The sequence below is a fragment of the Dunckerocampus dactyliophorus genome, chromosome 2 (assembly GCF_027744805.1).
Source record: "Dunckerocampus dactyliophorus isolate RoL2022-P2 chromosome 2, RoL_Ddac_1.1, whole genome shotgun sequence".
NCBI classification, from domain to species: Eukaryota; Metazoa; Chordata; class Actinopteri; order Syngnathiformes; family Syngnathidae; genus Dunckerocampus; species Dunckerocampus dactyliophorus.
Window position 1 is genome coordinate 10,603,928 of NC_072820.1, and position 19,649 is coordinate 10,623,576.

At 40.8% G+C, this 19,649-nt stretch overlaps 1 protein-coding gene across 3 annotated transcripts in view; it reads right to left on the bottom strand.

Moving 5' to 3' along the window:
- Positions 1-18,259, bottom strand: part of fgf12a (fibroblast growth factor 12a) — a 46,051-nt gene extending 27,792 nt beyond the window's left edge. The window contains exons 1-3 of one of the 3 annotated variants that reach the window (XM_054755463.1): positions 10,738-11,749; positions 9,836-9,883; positions 4,536-4,646 (exon numbers count right to left, since the gene is read on the bottom strand). In XM_054755463.1, coding sequence (XP_054611438.1) covers positions 4,536-4,646; positions 9,836-9,883; positions 10,738-10,933 — 355 coding nt within the window. In that variant the 5' untranslated portion in view covers positions 10,934-11,749. Of the gene's footprint in view, positions 1-4,535; positions 4,647-9,835; positions 9,884-10,737; positions 11,750-17,994 lie in introns of those variants that run through there. The other 2 variants (XM_054755473.1, XM_054755481.1) reach the window with 2 other exon arrangements.
- Positions 18,260-19,649: the final 1,390 nt, after the last annotated feature.

Genomic DNA, 19,649 nt, shown 5'->3' on the forward strand with positions numbered 1-19,649 from the left:
TTGAGATGAGCCTTAATGTTCTTTTTGTTGAATTAGTCATCGCTGCACTCTTGGGGGAATTTTGTTTGGCTAGCCACTCCTGGGAAGGTTCACCACTGTTCCATGCTTTCACCATTTGTGGATAATGGCTCATGACTCTCACTGTGGTTTGCTGGAGTCTCAAAGTTTTAGAAATGTCTTTATAACCTTTTCCAAACTGCTAGATCTCAATTACTTTCTTTCGGGGGGCAGGGGGATCACTTTTTCACACAGGGCCATGTAAGTTTGGATTTTTTTTTCTCTCTTGATAATAAAGTTTCATTTAAAAACTGCATTTTGTGTTCAGTTGTGTTGTCATTGACTCATATTTAAATTAGTTAGATTTTTTTTTTTTTTAGAAAAAAAATTGTTTGATGATCTGAAACATTTCACCCCGCCTCACGCCCGAAGTCAGCTGGGATAGGCCCTAGCATACCCCCGTGACCCTCATTAGGATAAACGGAATAGAAAGTGGATGGATGGATGGATCTGAAACATTTAAGTGTGACAAATATGCAAAAGGAAGGTGGCAAACACTTTTCCACACCACTGTACCATTATATTTGACGTACCAGGTAGCATGTACTTACAAGCTATTCGAGCTCTTGGCCACTTTAAAATGATGCCTTACAGTCAAGTGGCTGCTCTCCATCTTTTTGTCATTCAGTAGCGAAATAGAGACAGTAATATAAAAGTGCCACTGCAATATGCACCGGGTTTAGGTCGCAACTTGTATGCAGGTCCCGTCATGCCCATCAGTACCATCAGTTTAGCCAAACCTGAAAACCTCCCCTGATAATAAATGACTGTTTCCATCAGCTGCTGGTGAGGATGTTGCAGGTCATAGAGGCGCATGGTTCAAGGCTGGAAGGGTAATGTATTATTCAAATAATCCAGCCTCACAATCAATACACAGGTGTTGGATGTGAATACCTAAGTCTTTCTGTACTCATTTGATCTTCCGCCTGCATTCTCCCTCTTCTTTCTTTCTGCGTCTACCATCGAACTGTGTGAGCTTACGGCATCACATGTGGAGAATTATTTATCGGGTACAAACGGAGAGGGTGGTATTTTTAGTTTCATGCGGCTGAATTATTCACCGCAGCCCTTCATCCCTGGGCTGACATCGCTGCTGAACAAGAGGATTACCTAAAGGCGGGAAAGCCCTCAACATAGTAGAAAAACCTTCAGAATACAACCGGTGCCTCAAAACAGAAATGTGTTTCAAGTGCACAGAAGTAACGTGTCTTTAGGAATGTTTTTCACTTACGGTAACTCTTTCCCCCATTTTGCACTAATCATTCTTCTTCTGAACACCATGCCTTGACATTAATGTATAAATGGTTCTCACTGAGGGTTTATTCTCATAAAACACAGAGCGAATGACACAGAGAGCTTGTTCTTTCCACCAGAAGGATGCTAGGGTCCAGAAGCTTTGGCAAGATGTTTTCAGACAAGAAAAATCATGATTGGTTTCGTGTTTGGCGTCTCTCCAGACTGAGAGACCATCCTGACACTGACATATGTTTTTCCTTGATCCTTCCTTTCCTAGAAAACTATCACAAAAGCCTGAGTTATATAATGCAGTGGAATCTCTAAATTCAAACAGATTATTTTCTGGGTTGATGGTCTGCCTCAGAATAAGTTTTCCTATAAGAAGCTATTGAAATTGAAGTAATCTGTACCAGAATCCAACTACTGCCATTATAAAACCTTTAAAAAGTGGATAGGCAAGGTTTTAAATAACTGTCATTCAAGTATAAAACAATGTTAACTACTATATAATTAAACTACATAAAACAAAGATAAAATAGCACCGATTTGATTCCTTTTGATGACATGTGACAGAGGTGTCGCATTGAAGAAAGTGGAGATGGAGGCTTCACACGTCACGCTTTTTATCAGTCAAGTTCAATAAGTTAATCACTGTATTCAAACTTAAACAACTGTGTACTCAACTGGTGACACATGAAGGCCATAGAGAATTAACACAGTTACAAATAGGGGAAGGTTTACTGTGTGTGCCTGGTAGGTATGTATCGTCACATCGATACTTGTCTTTATTGATGTGGGCTCGCTTTAGCGATATTGTACCAAGCAGCCAGGACAGAGAATGTGCCATTTTTGTCATTACGTTACTGCTAGGTGTCCAAAGTGTACCCGCATCTGTTTGTGGCCCGCAGATGTTTCTTTACTGGTTTACTGGCATTTTAAAAATATAACTTGTGAAGAAAACTAAAAAAAAACAAAAAAAGCAACAGCAGAAAAAATTGAAAATCCGCAGTAATTTTACAATAATGATGTCAAAATATTAAGAGCAAAAAGTTGTAATGTAGCAAGAAAACATCGTAATTTTACAGAAATAACATTGTGATGAAAAATAAAATAATGTCATTTTAGTAGCATAAAGTTGAAATATTAATTGATTGATTGTTTGATTTGAACATTTCATTTCATTTCAGTATATATCACATATCACAATTCATAATTCCACATGTTCAAAGTTTTGGCCAGTTTTGGCCCCAGTACTGATCCCTGGGGTACGCCACATTATATATTTAGGCTTGCAGATGTATATTCTCCTAGCTTCACATATTGCTTCCTGTTTGCTAAGTGGCTTTTTATCCAGTTCAAGACTAACCCTCTGATTCCATACATTTCTAGTTTGTTAATTAAAATATTGTGATTAATTGTATCCAATGCTTTAAAGAAAAGAAAGTCGTGATGTGATGAAAAACAAACAAAACAACAAATACAGTTGTAATTACAGGCCTCTCGCCCGTAGTTAGCTGGGATAGGCTCCAACATACCCGCGACCCGATAGTGAGGATAAGCGGCATAGACGATGGATGGATGGATGGATGGATGGATGGATGGGATTAAAGGACGTTGATGAACTGTAGTCTACACTGGCCACTAGTAACACAGACCAGTCTTGATTTCCATCAACAACAATTATTGCTGTTTTGAATTATCTCACAACAGGCACAATAATAATAATAATTATCATCATAATTGTTATAAACATAACAATAAAACGGGGTACTGTTGTGGCCGTAATTCCGCTAAAGCTAAACTCTGAATCCCCGATGTCACTTCCTGTTCACACGTCCGGAAGACACAAGCACTAGTCTTATTTATGTCTTAAATGGCTTAATGAATCTACTATATTGGGTAATATGAGTGTAAATGTGACTATAGGGGTGTTATTCTATGTCTAGAGGGCTCTAATAATATTAGAAATTATATGTAGAAGGTCCTAACAGGTTTCTTATTCTCTAACTACAAAAATATTTGATTTATACATAAGGAATTAATTTATCGCGGTCGGGTCTAGAACCTATTAACGATGATATTTGAACGCCGAAAATTTTTTTAAATAACAGCAGAAATTTAAAAAAAAAACAGCTGTAATTTTACAAGAATAATGTCAAAATATTAAGAGAAAAAAGTCATATTCTAACAAGAAAAAAAGTTGAGAATAAACTCCTTTTAGTCTTTTAGGTCTTTTTTCCACATTTTAGTGGCATAGAGTTGAAATATTAAAGAAAAAATATTGAAAAAAAAATTAAAAATTGATAAGTCGTAATATTATGAGAAACAAATAAAATACAGTCGGAATTTTTGGAATATTCATTTGGGGAAAAAGTGAAAATATTATGGGAATAAAGTCCTGATATTACAAAAAGAACATTACACAGATTATTTAAGATGAAAGTTGAAATATTTGGAAAATTAAAAAAAAAAGAAAAAGAGCAAAGACCAATGGTCATAGTACGAAAAGGCTTTTTCATCTATATCACAAAGCTGAGATGCACGTTTTTCTTGAAATATATATCATTTCTGAGCACATACTATGTTGTGCTACAAAAAAAATCAGTGGAAAAAGTTTGGACACCCCTGGTTTAGATGCTCACAGGGTCAAGCTTCACAAGATGTGCTGCTAACAGTTCAACTTGCCGTGCTGTGACTTCATAATAATACACAGCACCACACAGAAGAGAGTACCTCTCACATTTTTGAAAATATTTTATTACATTTTCTCATGGGGTAAAACTGAACAAATGACACTCTGATGCATTTTTCTCGGAAGCGGTTTTGACATGAATGGCTGTGTGTTGGGTTATTTTGAAGGGGCAGTAAATTTACACTGTTACACAAGCTGTACACTGACTACTTCACATTGTATCAAAGTGTTGTTTCTTCAGTGTTGTCCCAAGAAAAGATATTTTCAAATATTTGTAGAAATGTGAGGGGTGTGCTCGCTCGTTTGAGGTACTGTACCAAAAAACAGGCTTGAAAGGAAATGTTTTCATTAGAACTCCCGTGTCAGACTAGTGTTGCTGCAAGGAAGAAAGCATTGTTTTAAAGATTGGATTTGAATTACTAAACCTTGTTTGGTGTGAGAGTTTTAGCTGCACACTTGAATATAATGATTACAATTGCATAATGACATGCAGGACCACGTGGCATCATTATTAATGCACCCTGATAAATGATACAAAGGCTGCACTCACTGTTGTCGCTGTTCTCGTCCTTGCTGCCATCGATGGTTCCATCCGGTTGCATCTGCAGGTAGAAGCCCTGCTGGCTGAACAGTCGTGTCACGATGCCTTTCAGCTGCGGCTCTGTAACACACATATTCACACACACACACACACACACACACACAAACACACATTGGGCCAAGCCAGAAACACACAGCCCACAAATAATATGTCAGACTAGGTTGAATGTATAGATTTCAATGACTACAGTAATACACCTTTGTAGTGGAGGTTGGAGTGTGGCACCAAATAAGAACAGAGTATGTTCAGAGTATATTAAATGAAAATAGGACATTCATTTGTATTCAGAATCTGCCCTCATACTTACTGCTGGCCATCAATAGGACTATCACCAATACTGATTTGTAATGAGACCTCTGTTGCGCCACGTAGGAGTGTTTTTTAAAATGGGAGATGTAACAAGCAAGGTTGACCAACAGATTCCAGCGCGGTTTCTTAATCTAAAACCTTTTTTTTTCCCATTATAATAACCGTGAACCGACCTCCAACTTTGAGGCTATGTCATCTGGTGGCTCGCCAGGGTGCCGCTGGAAGCGCTCAACACTTCGGGGGAACTGAGATCAGGTTAAACAACGACTGGATGTCTGGCAATGCCGCTGAGAAATCTATGTGTATACAGGTAAAAGCTAGCATCCCATTCATCATACTCATGTTCTATAACGTTTGAGGTTAGTAAAACAATTCATATTCTTCTTTTCCCCCACAGTGGATGAGTTTTTGGGAGGGAAGCAGAGGCAAACAAATAATTTTGTATTCTCTGGCTGGCAAAGGGGAAACCTATTATGCAGTTTAGTCACAGCAGATGTGTGGAAGTTGTGCTAACATTTGCACCTATTTTAGGCATAACTAAGTTGCACATGAGAACATGCATAAGTGGACTGCATACACCTAAAACCACAATGTGCCAACAAAGGAGTACAGAATGCCAAGTCATGTTTTTTCTGCATATTCATGAGAAAGTCGAGGGAGAAAACAGTGAGAGTTCAATCCAGCAGCGCTCGATTCCAATGTATGGAAGAAAGCAGGAAGGGAAAACTACTGGTGAACTGCACCTGGAACAGTATTCTAAGCTCCAATGTTGACTGTTTTTTTTTTTCATTTTAGTAACAGCTGTTGTGCAACATGTTATCTAAATTAAAAGAATATTAACATGACCGTGTTCCAAGGTCGGAAGTAAACGCAGAGGTCAGGCCATTCGAGGGAAGTAATATAAAGCACCACGGTTTCTTTTACTACATCTCTAGAGAGCGGAAGATCTCAGGATCCAGACTACTGAACACGGTTCTTTCTACTTTTATGTTGAGCTGATGTCAGCTCATCATGGGCCATCTGCTGCAGGCACAGCAGGACCATGAAGAAGGATGTGGCCACAGAACGTATAAAAAAGTGGACGCAGCCACTGTGACATCAACCAATGACTGGAGTGCAACCACTTCGACACACTTAGTTTGGCAGGTTGGCTTTGAAATGGCAGCAGGTGCTTTATTGCTAATCTTTTATGTAAACGGGCAAATAATTTACATTATCATGACATGTGGAAAAAAGCCAGTCAGTGAATGCATGTATAAATGTGTAGATTAATTTTGGTATTTTTGATATTGAGGCTGTACCGCAATTTCCGGTGTATAAGCCGCTACTTTTTTCTTCAACTTTGAACCCTGCAGTTTATACAGCGATGCGGCTAATTTATGGCTAATTTCTAATCTTGTGACACTACTACTACTACTACTACTACTACTATCCACAACTACTACTAATCGTTTAAATACTTTGCCGTTCGAGAGTCCGTGGGGAAATCTCAAAGCAGCGAAGCATTTCATTGGTTACTGCAGCCAGGGCGCTGCCATGCTGCCCCTGTCCACCAGAGGGAACTAGAGAAGCCCAGAGCTCAGAGGGAGGCTGACATCATTGATCAATAACCAATGAAATGCTTTGCTGGGATGAAATGCATTATGGGATGAAGTTAAAATAGCTGTTGTTTTTTTATTTTAAACTCATAATGGTACTTGACTTTCTTAGCTACCTTTTGAGTGTTAAGTTGCTGTGTGATGATTTTAGCCGTCCTTGTAAGATGACACCGTGAGTCAGACTGTCATATTGAGCAATGACCTCCTGCGATTTCCAATGGGTTTACAAGCTCGTCATGAGTTTTTTTTATTTTATTTTATTTTAACTGTTGGGGGAGACCCCAACAGTCGATGCAATTTGTGTTGACTCAATCAGGGAAAAAATATTTAAACGGCATTACAGATTGCAACATTAACCACACAGAAACATCGGTACAGGGCTTGATTATGTTTCTCTATACTGCATAGGACTATTTAATATACTCCAAGATACATTTTTGTTTGTAGCAGTTTGCCTAAGGGTACCACTAAAGAGAGATTCAGTGTTATAAAATTTGGGGTGTGAGGGCAAAAATGCCCAGAATGGAGTGGAACCTCTCAAGGTGATATTGTTCTGTGCTTCAGGCATGGTGACTACCAGTGCAGAGGTCAAAAACAGACATATTTATCATAAACAAATTGACTTAGTCACATGGTAATCCCTCATTTATAGTGGTTAATTGGTTCCAGACCCGAGAGAATTAAATAACAAATTAGAAAGAGTTAAATAACACTTCACAACAACATTCCATGTCTGTTGCAATGTAAACTGCTGAAATGATTAAGATTACATTTAGCATTAGAGTGCGCCATGAAAAGTGAATTTCCGCGAAGTAGGATTCATTATTTGTACATGAAATATTTTTGTAGTTAGAGTACAGGGTATAGGCAACCTGTTTACACCCTTCTAAATACAGATTTTAACATTATTAGAGCCCTATAGACTTGAACTAACACCCCTATAGTCACCTTTACACTCATATCACCTAATATAGTACATCTAAAGTAAGTAAATAAGGCATTTAAGATATAAATAAGACTTGTGCTTGTGTGTGTTGCTATAAATGTGTTCCTTAGGGGAGCTGAGTGTGGCAGACAGGAAGTGACACTGAGGATTCAGAGTTGAGTTACAGTTTGCCATGGGTTACGACTGAACAGTAAACCGTGTTTTTATTAGGGATATTTATTCGGGATTATTTTGTCTGTTGTGAGATCATTCAAACCTGCAATAAAAGCCTGTTGTTTCGGCAATCAAGTCTAGCACTTGTGAGTCTCACCAAACATTACAGTAACATTACTGACACCTCATGACTATTGTACTGTAGAATACTACGGCAACGTCTTTGAAAGTGTTGTTTGAACCTCTTATATTTGTATTTAAGTTCATTTGTCCATTTTGGCCAAAAATATATAACATTTTCTTAAATATGCATGTTTTTGACTAATAATAGGCTATATTCACCTGCCCACACTGGTGTATGAACCTGAATGAATGTCTGGTGATGGTCGGACAGGCTGCAGGCGCAACTTTGCAGCCACGTTTAAGGTCAGACTACCCCAGGGCAGCTATGGAACAGATATATAGTACCACCACCAGTGTGTGACTGAGGAGTGAATGAATAATGGGTTCACTTCATTGCGAAGCGCTTTGGGTCCCTTGAAAAGTGCTATAAAATCTAATCCATCATTATTATTATTATTGTTATTATTATTATTATTATTAAATTCAACCACAAAACAGCATGATTTTTTTTGTGATAGAGTGATGCCGCGAAACTTGAACCACAAAGTGGTGAGGGATGACTGTATTGGACTGAGCAGCCAGGACAGAGGAATGTGCACTGCTTTTCTACATTGCTATAAGTTCCGGTAATCATTATATTTCTCCACCTAGTCATACCATTATATCCTTTAGCTAAGAAATTCTCAAACTGTGGCGCAAGTTCCACTAGTGGTGCATGGCCTCCATCTAGTGGTACTCAGGAACTTTTCAATTTAAAAAAATACATTACAGACGTATGTATACGAAATATCTGTAAAAATACAAATGTATTAACCAAATATTTGCTGCAACTGAATTCAAATTAAATTTTGCTTTGCTGAAATATTAATATTTAACTCACCTCATACGCCGCAAGGCATTAACTACAAGCACAAGCTAAATCATGATGGTAAGCGGAGGTACCAAAAGCAGTGATACTTGCAAAGAAAAATATGTTTGCAATGGTGCCTACTGGAAAGAGTTCGAGAAGAACTGCGGCAAATGCTCACTGAGTTGACGTCTCATGGATGACTACCGTTCAAACAATTTTTATGCTATTTTTGATCAGGGAATTCCTATAAAATCTTGGTTCCAATAAAGCTTTTACCTAATAGCTTAATATAGCAACTATGAGACAAATATGTGCAGAGAAGAGCCCAAGTATGAAATCTATGTCTACTCAACTGTGCATCAATCTCTAACTCACCTACCCCTGAGGTTGGGCTATCCATTCCTGGGACGGGCCCCTCATCATCCATCACAGGCGGGGGTGATTTGAATGCACGTGTGTGTATGTGTGTGTGTGTGTGTGTGTGTGAGGGAGATAGAGTGAGAGAGAGACTGTGTGCTTTGGTGTGTGTGTGAAAGGTGTATGGGAGTGCACACGTCTGTAAATTACATGCGATAACCACATTTCCATAAATTAGGGCCTCATTGTGGGCCATTGCTGACTGCTTCATAACTTCCCATCGTTTAGCAGTGAGTGTGTATTGTGCAAAAGGAAAAAGTCCAGAGCACACAGCATGTGTGGTATGATGTGTGGTAGGGTGTGTGGTATGATGGCTGACAGGAGCCAACATAAAAAGGTCAATACATGTACTTCATACTAATACAGGACAAGACATTTAGGCACACTGACAAATGGTGTCATGGCCATGAAATGGTGAATGATCCCCTGTTCTATAGCGGGGCGGGGGGGAACACCATATTCATAAACACCAATATACACCTACACTAGAGCTTGACACATTGTACAATATTTACAGACTTCGGAGGAGGAGTGAGGTTTGATCCAACATTAACACAAAAAAAAAAGAAGCAGAAATAAACTGAGGAGGCAAGGCTAAGAAATATATTTTTAAAGACAGCCACACAGAGAGATGGAAGAAAAAAAAGAAAAGTCAGCAAAGAAGTCAGCAATCAGACAGGTGTTGAAGCCCAACGGAGCCCCCCCCCTTCCTCAATGTGTCCCTCCCAACCACTCCCACCCTCCGTGGCCCAGAAACAGAGGAAGGAAGGGGGTGCAAAGTCGACATGGGCGCAAAGATGGGGTGGAGACGAGAAGAAACACAGCACACACGGATGGAGGCTGAGCTACTGACCTAGCCTGCAGCCCTTATGGGACACCTGTGGAGGTTTCGAAGGTGCATCTTACGAAGTGGGGGGTGGTGGTTGGGACAGAAGGAGAAACAGTCTTTTAAAACAGGCAGAATTGATTGATATAAAAAAAAATCCAGTGAATCGTCTTATATGAAGAAATGGTTGGGGGGGGAGTTACCTACCTGCTAATTTTGACCTTTTTTTTAGACATTTTGTGGCAGCTATGTATAAAAAGGTTGTAATAATCCGTCTGGCTTTGTTTTTGTCCTAGAATTATGCCACAACTACACAAGTACAACTGCTGGTGACTTATGTGCACCAACACAGAACTACAGTACAGTTGTGTGGCATCAGTAAAAGGAGAGTAGCTCTTAATCACTGAGGCTATACCCCTCTCCACTGCAGTAAAGCTTCCACTCTGCAATAAACATTTACCATTAAAACATTTAATCTGAAAAGAGCCTTGTGGTGCACTGCGGTGCAACTTATCCCTCTCCGCTGGAAAACCCCAATCAGCATTCATTATAAATTAGGCAGTTGAGAGTCTCTTTTTTCGTCTTTAGGGGGAGGAGGGGGGCGTTCAATTTGTTTACATTAGCTTGGCAAGGCGGGGTGGGGTGGAGGGGGCAAAATCAGGAAGACATGTATGGCATGACAACTCTAGGGGTGACGTCACAGCCTAGACATGTCCAGGTTGATGCCAAAATGGAACAGGTGGATTTTTCTACACCCTTTGGGTCAGATAGGCAGTGACTGCAGCACAGTGGCTCTGCTGCTTCATAGAGGGGCGGGGAGGGTTTGGGTTGGGTTCGTGGGGATAGTGGGGGGGATGGGGGGTCCATTCGCACACATTGCACGGATCAGATTGGTTGGGTGGGGGGGCTATCGGTAGTACAGCACTGACCTGGTCGCCGACGCACGGGTCTTTTCTTGCCGCTGCAGAAACGCACTTTGCTGAAGACCCCCAAAAAATGTCTCTCGCACAGAGAGCGGGGGTCCTTACTGGGGCTGGGCCGACGCTTGGACGTGGACACCCGGTCGCTATTCGATTCCCTCGCCTGGCGCTTCTGGCGGATCAGAGAGCTGGCGATCGCAGCCATCTCCCAGAACCGAGTCTTTAAAAAAACACCAAGGGTATGGTTCGGCTGAGGCTGGAGCCGGTGAAGAATTCTGATGCAAAAAAGGCACGGTAGATTCTGAGTGTCGGTCCAGAAACGTTTCAACCAAATGTCATTGTGATAAAGAACTCGGAGTCCGGAACATCATTGAGATTCGGGTTGCATCTTCGTGTGGTGAGAACTTTGTTGCACCGACAGGACTTGCTATAAATCTATACGGCGGAGCTTGCAAGCAACATGCAACAGTGTTGATAAGTTGATGCAGCTGCGTGTCATTGGAGAGGTTCTGATATTCCAGGTGAACAGCTCCGCGTCTGACCAGCTCGGTTCCGAATCCTTCGGTTGCACATCAGCTTTTCCTCACGGGCTGCTGCTGCCTCTTTCTTTTTTTGAAGAAACTGACATCTGGACCGCCAAAAAATGTCCCCTTTATTCCATGCGCACGAAAGACAGACGCAGTGGCTCCAAGGTGCTGCGCAAGGAGCTCAGATGAGCCCATGCATGCACGCTTTGGTTCCGACGATGGCACCTCTCAATGCAACCGGGGAGTGGGGGTGAGGAGGGGAAAGAGGGGGGATCAGCAGGAAAGGTTGCTGCAGAAATGTATTGGAAGCCCGCAGGAGAGAGGTGGGGGTAGGGAGGGAGATTTTCGTATCAAAAGCAACAATTAGTTGAATCGGTCTGCGAGTGGCATCATTCCTAAGTGTGTCCCGGTGTCTGGATGCTGTGGGTTTGTTCCGTCGCCGAAAGGAAAAGTGAACGCTGTATAGACCGCCTCACCCCCTCTCTGCTCACTCCCCCATCTCCCTCCCTCTTTATCCTCCCCACTCTCCCTCTCTCCAACTCTTTTAACGCAATCATACGTGATTGTATTAGGAATTTTCACAGCCATGCAATAAGAAGGATGGCTGATGTCCTCTCGCGGAAAACATGCGGGCTTACACTCGCATGAGAGTCAGTCATTTGTTCCACTTAAAAATGTAGTATTGGTAAGCGATGACTGAGCACTATGTGTTACTTTTTGGAAGGAAACTCCCTCATCTTCAACACAGTATGGAACATAAAACACCATAACACTGAAGACATAGGCAATGACAAGATTGGACATACAGGTGTAGAGCAGGGGTGTCCAAAATCTAAGGTGGGGGCCGTTTCTGGTCCGCAGCCTGGCTTTTAATGGCCCGCAGCATAAAATTAAACACAGCCTGCATTGGAACATAATACTAATAACTATTTGCTTTGTCACCGATAACACAAAGCTGGGATATAGTCCAACTGTGACCTAAATTTGATTCATTTTATTGGGGACTTTAATTGGCGCAAAGTGAAGCGTATCCATACATTTTTCTGTATGCAGCCCGCAAAAGGGAAAGTTTGGACACCCCGACGCAAGAAGATACCCCGCACAAGGAGGCCCAAAGAAGGATTCGAACCCTCTATCTCCTGACTGTTCAGCCAATATGCTAACAAAGTGTCAATATTTAGTGTGAGCACCTTGTTATCTAGCGCTGTCTTAATCGTCTCAAGCATGGAATTCCCTCGAGCTGCACAGGTCGTTACTGGAATCATCTTCCATCATGATGGTGGATCTTAGACTCACTGCTCTGCTTCAGAATGCCACATGACATGTTGGAATTTGTGAATCCCTCAATGAACCGTGCCGGAAGCACTCAAGCAGCCCCAGACCATGACACTACCACCACCATGCTTGACTGAACTCGCCAGTATTGCCATTAGTATGGCCCATTTTCAATGGATAGTAAATCTATACGGCTATACAAGCTGTACACTGACTACTCAAAATGATGTCTATTTCAATTGTCTTGTCACTTGAGGGGATATAATAGAATGGTTGCTGGTATTACACATGTGCACGTGTGGGAGGAAGAGCATGTGAGTGTTCACCAGCACAGCAAATCTTTCTTTCTGCATGAAACATTTAAAAGGCCTTTTCCCAGACTCAGATCACCATTTTTCTTCCAAAGGAGACAAATATTAACTTTATTTATAACCCCTTCCTTTACATATCTCTTGAATATAACAGAATGTTTGAGGGTGAGATAAGAAGGAGCCAATATGCCGTAGCTTCTCACAGGAGAGAATAAAGATAGTAAAAGACAAATGAGGTATGCAGGCAAGAGTCTAAATCAGTTCATTTATAGCAAGTCGTAATGTTATTGGCTTGTCGTTTACTTGGTAGAAAGGATATGTCAGTGCAGCAACAAGAAGTGTCGATAAACACATCTATCATTGTAAGGATGCTGTATTCTGTGTTTTTTTTCAATGGGGCTAACAGTAGGAGTACAGAATGGGCTTTTGGGGTGTTGCATATCATGCAAACATAACACATATCTTTGTCAGAAACAGACAGCTAAGCTTTATTCTCATGCTATGAAGACCACTGCTTTCGTTGGCACTTGAGTCACACTGTATATTAATTAATCCCTTAGACTGTCAATTAAAAGGAGTCTGACAGTGGAAAGGATGTATCTGCTGTATGCTGCCATTGCCTCGGACATGGACAATGCACCCACTAACACAACACTGGTCATGCAATAGATTTCTTTAGGTCTGCTGCCCCCTGGTGGAAGATGAGTGCACTACCGGTGTTTAGACAAACTTGGAAAGTTTTCATCAGGTTTCATTCAGACGTTATCATGTTTAACATCGAGTAAAGGTTGTACGTTTATCCCATGTGTAACTTGTACTCATGTAGTTTTAAAGTGAACGTTTTACTATCCATTATCGGAAAGCTTTACATGTGCGCTTTTTTTACATTTAAAAAAATAAAGGTCATGTTCAACTAATTATAGCACTCACAAATGTAATTATGTTTTATGTTACTTTTTACAAAAACAATGACTCAATAATTGAGAAAATATTGAACAAATTAATGCACAGTAAAATCGAATTATTTATATTAAATCTTTTTTTATTCAATTTAATATGGCCATATTAACATTTGCTTGTAAAATTCTGCTTTTTGAAGTGATATAATATACATTTTAGTTAAGAAACATCTCTCAGAAATATTAGTGGTCACAACCCAAGTAATAGTTCATTTAATAGCACATTTTCAGCTTGGTCTTAGCACTTTTATAGCACGTCTAGTGTTTAATCAATCACTGTGTTGTTGTTAATGTGTAAATTAAAATTTAGTGTAATAGTGTATCTATGAGAAAAATATTAAATGTGAAATCGAACATGAATTTTGCAATACAAGCCATCAAGCGCATATAAAAATAAAAACACTTATGTGCAGATTCTAATTGGCAACAAAGACAACACACTAGGCATCAAAACATTGTTAGAGTTGTATTACAGTCGCCCCTCGCCATATCACGTTTTTTTTCAAAATATATTAATTAAGAAATTATGCTGTTTTGTGGTTGAATACAGCCTATTATTGTGCATATTTTTTTAAATAAATTTTATATATTTTTTGCCTAAATTAACTAAACTAAAATCCAAAAATGCAAAAATGAACTAAACTACAAATATAAGGGATTCGGAAGATGCATTCAAAAACGTGATGCTATGTAGTATTCTACACTGGTCACTAGATGTCAGTAATGTTACCCTAATGTTTGGTGAGGCACACAAGCACCAAACTTGATCGCAAGAGGCTTTTATTGCACGCTTGAATTATCTCACAACCAGCACAATAATAATAACATAATAGTCATCATAATCCATCCATCCATTTTCTATGCCGCTTATTCTCACGGGGGTATGCTGGAGCCTATCCCAGCTGACTTCGAGAGAGAGGTGGGCTACACCCTGGACTGGATGCAGGGCACATATAGACAAACAACCATTCACACTCACATTCATACCTATGGACAATTTAGAGTCACCAATTAACCTAACAAGCATGTTTTTGGAATGTGGGAGGAAACCGAAGTACCCGGAGAAAACCCACGCACGCACGGGGAGAACATGCGAACTCCACACAGAGACGCCCAAGCGGCGGTCTTCCAGATCTCCTGACTGTGTGGCCAACACGCTAACCACTCGGCCACCGTGCGGCTCAAAAGGATCACTTGCTGTCCTCCACATGTCCATAAACACATTTACTGCAACACACACAAGCACGAGTGTGTCTTAAATAGCTTATTTTCTCTTATTATGTCTACAATATGGTGTAATAGTGTAACGTGTGTAAAGTGTGTAAATAGTGTGTAAATAGTGTAAAGATGACTATAGCAATGTTATTTCATTTCAAAGGAGCTCTAATAATGTTAAAAAACATATTTAGAAGGTTGTAAACAGGTTATCTATATGCTCAAACTACAGTGTTTGAATTATAAATAAGGAATTCTACTTTGTGGGCATTCACTTATCACGGTCGGGTCTGGAATCAATTAACTGCGATAAAAGAGGGATGACTGTATATTCAAAACAGTCTCTGAATTAAAAGTTCAGGTTAATTCAGCACACATTTTGGATTATTACTGTCCAATAAATGATTATGGCAAGGTCTTGTTTGTGACTCTTTTCATGCATTATATGCCACTTATTTTTTTACTGATAAAAGCCAGGCATAAAACTGACACTACAAAGGAGAGAGGGTGTAAACATTTAAGCATGGCTTTGGCATAGCGCTAACTTATTTTTGCCGTCCCTGCTTCATTGGACCAGAACTTGCACAGTAATGAATTAGATGATGTTGCTGACATGACATGATGACATGATGTTGCTATGCTGCTCCCAAAACAGTGATGTAAAATATTGCTTTCATTAATATTCTTGTAATCCGGGAGGAAGCAATGACAAATAAACGGGAGTGATTTCAGGCTGCAAAGTACAGCATCTCATACCCTCTATTTAGACATGAAAAAACTAGTGTAACTAGTGTAAGCGCAACAAGGAAATCTTGTTCGAAAGCCTTGTTATTCGGAACCATAGTGGAATGAGGAATAAGCGTAACTGCAACAAGGCAAAGACTCCAACTGACAACTGTTGAACTAAAAGTGTCAACTTCAAAATTGCAGCTAAAGTATAAATCTCTCTCTCGCTCTGTGTGTTTGTGCCACAAATTCCGTAATATGCACAACTAATCAACTTTTACTGACAGTTGATTCACTGACAATTAATTCCTTCCTGATATTTTCCCTGATATTATGGACACGACAAACAATGGCATTATAAGAAAAGAAGTGAAAGATGCATCAACTGTGCGTATTGCAGCCTTACAATTGTGTCGAGGCCAGCCTTTGCCAAAAGCACCCAAAGCTAAGTTGTTATTGTGTTGCCAACTGTCAGAGTAACATGCAATCTATGATAAATGATGATTTTAAGCAGGCAATATTCAACTATTGCCAGCTATTGCCAACTATTGCCATAGTAAATCAAATGTTGCGCATTTTTTGCCAAAATTGACCCTTTCCAAGCATAAAAATGGCTAAATGAACAAAAATGTAAATATAAGTCAATCAGAAGACGCATTCAAGGACGCTGTGAAGGATATGTAGTATTCTACACTGGTCATTAGGTGTCAGTAATGTTCGGTGAGACACACAATCAATAGACTTGATCGCCGGAACAATAGGCTTTTATTGCAGGTTTGAAGTATCTCGCAACAGGCACAATGATCCATAATAAAAATCCCAAATAAACACACAGGCTACTGGTGTGGCCATTTAGCCATAAGGTGAATTTCAACTCTGAACCCACGACGTCACTTCCTGTCAACCGGCACTCAGCCCCCCATGGAAGTAACAGACGAGCATGAGTCTTATTTATGTCTTAAATGGCTTATTTACTCTTTTTATGTCTACTATAGTGGGTAATGCAAGTATAAAGGTGACAAGAGAGGTGTTACTTCATGTCGAAAGGGCTCTAATAATGTTAAAAAAAACATATTTAGAAGGCTAAACAGGTTTTCTATGCTCTACAAAAATATAACATTTATAAATAAGGAATCCTACTTCCAGGAAATTCACTTATCACAGTCAGGTCTGGAACCAATTAACCGCAATAAGGGATTACTGTACTTGATATTTTGGGACCGGGAAAGTAATCGGACATCAATGTAATGCGGTTCTTGAGCTGTAAAAATAGTGAAACCCTGCTTGAAGCCAATGAGCCAGCTCATGAAGGTGTGACGAGGTCACACAAGGTTTATCTAACAGTGCTGCAGAATAAGGACCAATGAAAACCTTTTATTCCACAGATCCCAATGTGTGCTGCTTTTGGTCCAGCTGTCTCAAAGGATTCGACTGAGCTTGATGGAGTTTCTAATTGTCTGCCCTGAATTTTTTTGAGGAACACTTCAGCTTAAGTATGATTACATCATAGTGTATATATGGCTGACTGCAACAAGCGTTATTTACTTTGTTGTAGAGGATTTAGCTGTAATAATAGGACTCCCTTACCCTATTAGAGCCAATAATTAGACCCTTTTGTAACTTTTCCAAGTATGTTCTCGAGCTGTCCAAGTCTTAAGTTCCATGAAGGGCAGACAAATTTTTTGAGTCCCACCCAAATAACATTTATTTACTAACATAAAGTTACCAAACTCAACTATGGACGTCACACAGCCTCAAGGGTTAAATGAACTACAGATGTACAGACTAAGCATAATAGACGTTGTTACAAGTGATTAGTACAACTGAAAGTAATGGTTATGTAAGAAGATGATGTCTACTGCACAAGGAAAGTGAAAAGTTTAGGAACTGGGGCCTAAGTGGTGGCTTCTGCTGTGACGCTATCTGTGGAGCTGATTGTCGTTTTTTGTTTCGGGGGACGTTGACGCGACATTGCACCCGTTCGACGCACCCGCGCATAGGGTGAAGCGTGTGCGTGGAGCGTGGAGGACTGCGGGGCTCGGCAGCTGACTGGCGCACACTCAACTCGCGGCCAGATGATGAGCGCTAAAGGAGAGACTCCATGCATGCGCCGCAGCCACACTCACACTCACTCGACTTGTTGTGGCCAATGAAACCACTCAACCTCCATCCTCCTCATCATCCCACTCTTTCTTTATCTCCCCCCCACTTAGGAACATGCAAAGAGAGCGTGGCGTGCGTGAGGTCTCTCACCGTTGGTGATAGTGGTCGACTTCGATCGTTGTCCACAGAAACACTGCAGCATATGCGCTCCTTTCTGAAGGAATGGCCTCAGAATCCTCATTGATTTAGCTTTTATGGGAGACTGCCTCAATCCAAACAATGCTACACCACAACACAGCATGCAGGGTCAGGCAGCATAGCCAGCTTGCCTCTATCTCTCTTTTCCTCTCTATTTACAGCCTCGGAAGGGCACAGTCTGCAGGACACGTTAGGCTAAAACCAGGCATCTTGAGGTAGTCTCCCACCACCACCACCACCACCACCACCACCACCACCTTCCCTCAGGCTTCTCATCTAGTCCGGTTTGTCTACTGTCGGCATGCACACTCCTCTCGTTTCTCCAGGCAACGCAAGGACGACACACTGTGCTCCAATTGTACACCGTCAGCGGACGTAATAACGAAAGAGACAAGGAGAAGAGACAGCGGTGGGTAGGAGGAGGAGGAGGAGAGGGGCGATGGGGGAGGTTTTGTGCATGAGGGAGGGGAGACGCGGAGCATGCACGCCAAACTTAAGCTGCATAAGTGGCAAGCAAGCAAGCTGGCGGGTGCATGAGAGAGGTAATGCAGGGCTCAGAGTTGAAGAGATGACAGATAGAATCCATCCTCCTCCAGAGATAATAGATGAAAGCCTGCACACCGTGTGCTGCAGCACCTCCACCTCAAACGCTACTTTTGTGATTAAGTGAAACTAAGTTTTGGACTCCTGCACCATTGATATAGCTGTATTTTTTTTTTTTGCCGTATAATGCTATTTGCTCAACTGTAGACAGTAGCAGGTGTATAGAAGGAATACGGGAAGGCCTTTATTTTACTTTTTTTCCCCACAATAATTACACTTCATTTTATGAAAACATTATGTACATTGTGTTCAAGGTGATGATTTCTTTACATTACATTTTTTTAAAATAAAAAATATATATAAGAACACTACCGGCTAGCATGTTACCAATAGTGGTGTAAAAGAACAGACTGAACAAATACAGTGGTCCGTCGGTTTTTCGGTTAAAATCCAAAATTCATGCTAAAATATTGCCTTGCCTTGCATTCACCCGCCTGGTTAGAGTGCAATATGGCGCACGTAACAAACTCTTGTGTTTGTGCTTGGTTTGTTTATGCAGCCATCTGGGATCACGCGCCAAGACGAAATCTCGTGATGCTTAGTTGACCCTTCACTACGGCAGCTTATTAGGCATCCCTGTACATGTAAGGCATCCCGAATCAAGTGGCCAAACAATGGACCGTCGGCGTTGATGGCTCCGTTTTCACTATGTGCAACAAACTCTCACTAAGCCGCTATGAAAGTTGCAAGTGACGGAAACATTCCAGAAAAGGCCACTATTGAATTCCAGAAAGAAGTCATCGCAAAGTTCGAAAATGCCGTCTGTGTTGCCGATTTCGCCAGGATGTACTGGAAGGCCTCACCAACAATAAGTACCATCCTGAAGAATAACAACGTAATCAAGTGAGCTAATGTTGCGAAAGGAGCTACTGTGTTAGCAAAACCAAGACCATGAACCATCAAAGTTTTTGCTGGTGTGGCTCAACAGCTAGCGCGAGACACTGTTTCAGCAGCAAGGCTGCTGCGTGCGGATCTAACAACAAAAACTCCCCTCCGCCCCATTA